Genomic DNA, 6,476 nt, shown 5'->3' on the forward strand with positions numbered 1-6,476 from the left:
GTGTGGTACAAAACACAGACCCGAGCCTAACTCAACCCAACCGTTGGGCCTTGTTTCTAGGCCCGAGCCCGAAGAAGCATGGTCCGGCTCAATAAGCCCCAGCCGACGTAGGCGTAAAGTCGGATTTTTTTAGGTCCGAGCCCGGCCCGGTAAGCCTGACGGGCTTAAAATCTAGGCCCGAGCCAAGCCCATGAGCAAGTCCGGGTCAGGCTTTTTCGGGCCGGATTGGGTCGGTCCAATCGAGCCCTGTTTCTCATGGCTCACCTGTTAAAAAAACTAATGCTAACACCAGTTAGTGACAAGCACATCACTAATCACACATACTACATGTGAGTGTCACGCACCCTAAGGCCTCGTTTGGTTAAGGAGGATTAGGAAGGTTTTGAGAGGAAAATCCCTAGGAGGGCCAGAAACCCCACAGATCATCGGACGTCCATTTGGTAGGAAGGGTTTGCTTAGCCCAATCTCCTTCGTTCTACTTCAATCCCTTCCTATCCATGTGTTTCAAAACCCTCATCGGGGTATTAGTGGAAGCAAAGCCCCGGGGATTTGAGAGGATTGGGTGGAACAAAGGGATTCATCCAATCCCGTGAAATCCCTCCCTCTTAAAACCTCCCCAATCCCCTTAACCAAACGAGGCCTAAAGAACATTTATTTGACGTAAATATCAGAACAAGAAAAGATCGCTGTTGCTGCATCGATACCGACATGAAACGAAATGCAGAAAAAGCAATGTCAGGCGGCTCGTGAACCGAAGATCGAGCCGGCCAGCATCCATCGCTGCAGGCCAAGCTGGTTTTATAAAGCATCGTGTCAAATCTCAAATGTCGACACAGAATAGCATAAAGCCCAGGCTATTTTCTCTTTGAGTATTCGGTGTCACTATATATACACAACCAAGCCGAAATGTCAGTGAGAAGAAACGTGTTGCCATCGGAGCGTTAACTCCCTTATTATAGTCATGGCCAAGCGCTTGCCGCCATGGATCAGTGCCTTGGTCGCGCTCTCGACGCTGTGCCGCTCCTGCAGCCCGGCCGCCGGCGCCGACCCGACGGCCGGCTTCACCGCCGTCGAGGTCACCGAGGACCGGTTCAAGCTCCACAAGCCGTACGACCTGCCGCAGGAGCAGCGCTACGAGTTCGGCGCCGACGGCGTGCGCCGGTTCTGGGTCTTCTGCGACGACAAGCCCTTCCGCGCCGGGAGCCCCACCAAGCCGCGCTCCGAGATCCTCCTCAACGTACGTACAAGCCGCATCAATCTCTCCATCTCCTAGCTAGTCCTGCTAAACCAACCCTTCCTCTCTCACTGTGAGATTTCTGACGGCTTAGCATGCATTTCGTGCCGGAGCAGGTCACGTACAGCTCCGGCGTGTGGCAGTTCGAGGGGTACGGCTACGTGCCGGCCGGCACGACGGGGGTGTCCGTGATGCAGGTGTTCGGCGCGGCAGGCCCGCCGCGGAACACGACGCTGATGCTGCACGTCTACGGCGGACGGCTCCTCTACTACGACGACGAGACCAAGGTGGTGGACGGCCGCATCTACGACCGGTGGTTCAGGCTCAACGTGGTCCACGACGTCCAGGCGTCGGCCCTCGCCGTTTTCGTCGACGGCGGCGAGAGGCTGATCGTCCCGGGCTACGGCGGCGACTTGCACTACTTCAAGTTCGGGGTGTACACGCAGACGGACCCCTCGCACTACATGGAGTCGCGGTGGAGGGATGTCAAGGTCTACACCAAAACTTCCTACTGAAAAATGTGAGAAATTAGCCTGCAAGATTTCAGGATGAATTTTGTTGGAAGTAATAATGCAATTAATGCCGATGAACTCCAGCGATGGGCAAGTGGAAGAAAATAATTCTGTTTTAGTGTGATGGGGGCAATGGATAATGGAGTATATGTCTCTGCTTGCCCTCAGAAATTAATGCAGTAAGGGCCTGAACCCCCAAAACATCCCAAAGGACAGCCCGATCATTGGCCTGGACACAAGAGCAAAAAATCCATTCAACCAGACCCTTTACTTTGGCCTTGTATGACAGGGTTGTTCGAGCATATCTAAACCAAATATGAAAAGGTTATGCGGATGTGAGAGCAGCCTCCCGTGTAGGATGTGACCTGTCCTGGATCATGTTCTTTTTTTATTCTTTCCGTTTTCTCAATGTTTAAATAGCTCAAGTAGCGACAGCCCTCGAAATCAGCTATATAACCGGTTATTTTATAAGTTTAGCGGGTTATGCCACATAACGGCACCTGCTCAAACAGCTATAACCCCGTTATAACTGGGCTATAGCGCTGGCTATGTAAAACTTTACGTTTTCATAACGCGCAACTCATATAATTTCATTATAAGGTTTTCTATACTAGTGGGGGCAGTGCTCGCATCCAAAAACAATGATGTCACCATCTCTAGCAAGCTATCATCACGAGTATACATCTTGTCAGATAAATCTTACCATCTCGCAACCCCCGCGTCGCCTCCCCCGGCTGTGGCGGTGGAACCCTAGCTGCGTCGCCTCGGCCCCCTCCCCACCTCGTCCCACCTCCTCGTCGCCGCCTGAGGCAGCCGCCGGGCAAGCCCGGGGCGCCAAGGATGGTGGCGGCGGGATCTCGGTTGCCCTGGCTCTGCGTGGGGAGTCCCGGATCTGGAGAGGCGGCTCCTTTTGGCGAGGAACGGCAGGCTCTGGCGAGCAGCTGTACGGGCGGTGGATCTGGCGCCCTAGCCGTATGGGCGGCGGGATCCCGGTGGTCGTTGGCGGCTGGCGGCGGCTTCTGCGACGGTCGGTGCGCGCGATCTGGCGCCTCCCCTCCTCCTTTGTTCGGCGTGCGGGCCAGCCTGGTCGGACCGCGCTTCCCTTGGTCGCCGGTTCTCTACACGAGGTGCTGCTGGTGGCGGGGATCTAGTTCCGGCGAAATCCCTGGTCGGCCATGGACGGCCGCGTCGACGGCGACGCCTTGGGCGCCGTTCTCCTCCATGGAGGCGTCGGTATGGACTGATCTCCTCACTTCCCCTTCCCCTAGGTCTCCCGGGCGAAAGCCCTAACTTTGTTGGGCGGCGGCGGCGCTCACGGCGGCGTTACCTTCTTGAAGGTGCCGCTTTGGGAACTTTGGGGTTGGGTGGCGCTTGTGGGTGGTGGGCGACAGCGGTGGTGCGAACCTATCCTAGCATGGATCTATGTCTGTTGCTTGGAGATGGACTCGCGTAGGTGGATGTCGCCGTTTGGCGTCGTGGTGGCGTCCATGGCGGAAAACCTTCCAAGGCTCGCGTTCGTGGTGGTCGTCGTTTGGCGTCGTGGTGGCGTCGATGACGGAGGACCTGCTAAGGTTGACACCTCAATATGCTCTAAAGATGGACCAGTGGAAGATGGTGACGACGACACATGTGAGTGAGTCAGACCGGTTTGTGCCCCGGACCCGGTGATGGCTCGGTCGGGGCCTCCGGCTTTAGATGTTCACTAGTAGAAAATGGGCCTTTGGCCGGGACCCTTTAGTCCCGGCCTGCCTCTGGGCCGAGACTAAAGGCCCGGCCACGTCGCCCCAATTCCCTATGCCTCCCTCGAGGTTTTAGTCCCGGCCCGTAAGGAACCTTTAGTCCCGGTTCGTGTCCCAAACTGGGACTAAAGGGCTACGCGGTGGGCAGCCCGCATGTGCGCCACCTTTAGTTCCGGTTTGTGTCTCAAACCGGGACTAAAGTCCTCTGCCTATATATAGCACAACCCCCCTCTCCCCACTTGGTTGCATTTTTCTTGGATGGAGGATTGTGGGTGGGTGCTTGCTCTCCACTTTTTTTGATGCACTAGAGGTGTTTGTTGAAATGTGTGTTAGAGCGATGCCGCTTCAGTTCACCGAACACAACTACGATATGAGATGCCCGAGCCACGCTTAAACCTCTTTCTCTTTATTTCTACTTATTCTAAAAGGTTAGCAACTATATTTCCTTGTTTAGACCGTGCGGTACTAATTTTTAGGATCGTGATTGTATTTGATATACTGTCGTATAACGCAGAGATGAGCCATCCATGGATGTACGGTGATCGACGCACAGCCGCTTACAGAGAAGGTGTGCATTCTTTTCGAGATGCAGCCGATGCGAACAAGCATGGTGGTGGCTATATGTTTTGTCCATGTGTTGAATGTCGGAATGAGAAGGATTACACTTCCTCAAGAGTCATTCAGAGCGACCTGCTTCGGTCCGGTTTTATGTCGGGCTATAATGTTTGGACCAAGCACGGAGAAAGAGGGGTTATGATGGAAGACGACGATGAAGAAGAAGAGAACGATGATGACAACTACCGATCTATGTTCCCTGAGTATGCTGATACCGCAATGGAAGACAATGAAGAAGAAGATCAGGATGAAGAACGGGAACCAGATGAGCCCGCTGATGATCTTGGCCGGGTCATTTCTGATGCACGGCGAGGTTGCGACACGGAAAAGGAGAGGTTGCAGTTCGAGCAGATGTTACAGAACCACAACAAATTGTTGTACCCAACTTGTGAAGATGGCCAGAAGAAGCTGGGTAGCACACTGGAATTGCTGAAGTGGAAGGCAGAGACCGGTGTGACTGACTCGTCATTCGAAAAGTTGCTGGTACTGATGAAGAAGATGCTTCCAAGAAAGAACGAATTGCCCGCCAGCACGTACAAAGCAAAGAAGCTTGTCTGCCCTCTAGGATTAGACGTGCAGAAGATACATGCATGCCCTAATGACTGCATCCTCTACCGCGGTGAGAAGTACGAGAATATGGATAAATGCCCGGTATGCACTGCATTGCGGTATAAGATCAGAAAAGATGACCCTGGTGATATTGAGGGCGAGCCACCCAGGAAGAGGGTTCCTGCCAAGGTGATGTGGTATGCTCCTATAATACCACGGTTGAAACGTCTGTTCAGAAATATAGATCATGCGAAGTTGTTGCGATGGCACATGGAAGATCGTATGAAAGACGATAAGTTGAGGCACACCGCTGATGGTCGGCAGTGGAGAAAAATCGAGAGAGAGTTCCCGAGATTTGCAGCTGACGCAAGGAACTTATGGTTAGGTCTGAGTACAGATGGCATGAATCCTTTTGGGGAGCAGAGTTGCAGTCACATCACATGGCCCGTTACTCTATGTATCTACAACCTTCCTCCTTGGTTGTGCATGAAGCGGAAGTTCATTATGATGCCAGTGCTTATACAAGGTCCAAAGCAACCCGACAACGATATTGATGTGTACCTAAGGCCATTAGTGGATGAACTTTTACAGCTGTGGGCCGAACCAGGTGTACGTGTGTGGGAGGAGCACAAATAAGAGGAATTTGACCTTCGAGCGTTGCTTTTCGTAACCATCAATGATTGGCCTGCTCTTAGTAACATTTCAGGACAGTCAAACAAGGGATACAATGCATGCACGCACTGTTTGGATCAGACAGAAAGTATATATCTCGACAACTGTAGGAAGAATGTGTATCCGTACAATCGTCGTTTTCTTCCGCCCAAGCATCCCTTAAAGAAAAAAGGCAAGCATTTCAATGGCAAGGCAGAACCCCGGGGGAAGCCTGTCATCCGTACTGGTGCTGAAGTATTTGATATGGTCAAAGATTTAAAAGTAATCTTTGGAAAGGGTCCTGGCAGCCAACCTGTTCCTAACGGCCGTGATAAGCGCGTACCCATGTGGAAGAAGAAATCTATATTTTGGGAGCTACCCTACTAGGAAGTCCATGAGGTCCGCTCGGCAATCGACGTGATGCACCTGACGAAGAATCTTTACGTGAATATTCTAGGCTTCCTAGGCTTGTATGGGAAGTCAAAAGATACACCGGAAGCACGGGAGGACCAGGAACGTCATAAAGGAAGAGATGGCATGCATCTAGGGCAGTTTCAAGGGCGTGCCAGCTATGCTCTTACTAAGGAAGAGAAGGAAATCTTCTTTGAAGTCATGTTCAGTATCAAGGTCCCGACTGGCTTCTCGTCGAATATAAAGGGAATCGTAAATATGAAAGAGAAAAAATTCCAAAACCTAAAGTCTCATGACTACCACGTGCTTATGACGCAATTGCTTCCGGTTGCATTGAGGGGAATTCTACCGGAAAATGTTCGCCTGGCAATTGTGAAGGTATGTGCATTCCTCAATGCAATTTCTCAGAAGGTAATCGATCGAGAAAGTCTATCAGGGTTACAGATTGATGTGGTCCAATGTCTGGTCAGCTTTGAGTTGTTGTTCCCGCCATCCTTCTTCAATATAATGACACACCTCCTAGTTCACCTAGTCGAAGAGATTAGAATTCTCGGTCCTGTGTTTCTACACAATATGTTCCCCTTCGAGAGGTTCATGGGAGTCTTAAAGAAATATGTTCGTAACCGTGCTAGGCCAGAAGGAAGCATCTCCAAGGGCTATGGAACAGAGGAGGTCATTGAGTTTTGTGTGGACTTTCTTCCTGACCTTAAGCCGATTGGTGTTCCTGAATCTCGGTATGAGGGTAGGCTGACAGGAAAAGGCACA

The 6,476-nt window shown here is 51.9% G+C and overlaps 1 protein-coding gene across 1 annotated transcript; it reads left to right on the forward strand.

The window, feature by feature from the left end:
- The first annotated feature begins 931 nt into the window (after positions 1-931).
- On the forward strand, positions 932-1,864 carry LOC123411935 (citrate-binding protein-like). The gene is made up of 2 exons (XM_045104896.1): positions 932-1,237; positions 1,351-1,864. Exons 1-2 carry the CDS (start codon positions 962-964, stop codon positions 1,747-1,749), a joined length of 675 nt encoding a protein of 224 aa, XP_044960831.1. The 5' UTR covers positions 932-961; the 3' UTR covers positions 1,750-1,864.
- The last annotated feature ends 4,612 nt before the right edge of the window (positions 1,865-6,476 follow it).

The sequence above is a fragment of the Hordeum vulgare genome, chromosome 7H, assembly GCF_904849725.1.
Source record: "Hordeum vulgare subsp. vulgare chromosome 7H, MorexV3_pseudomolecules_assembly, whole genome shotgun sequence".
Taxonomy (NCBI): domain Eukaryota; kingdom Viridiplantae; phylum Streptophyta; class Magnoliopsida; order Poales; family Poaceae; genus Hordeum; species Hordeum vulgare.

Bases quoted from the DNA above. Each gene is read 5' to 3' on its own strand.
- LOC123411935 (XM_045104896.1), top strand. From the start codon at position 962: ATGGCCAAGCGCTTGCCGCCATGGATCAGTGCCTTGGTCGCGCTCTCG. The intron at 1,238-1,350 runs GTACGTACAAGC...GTGCCGGAGCAG, and splicing joins GCTCCGAGATCCTCCTCAAC to GTCACGTACAGCTCCGGCGT.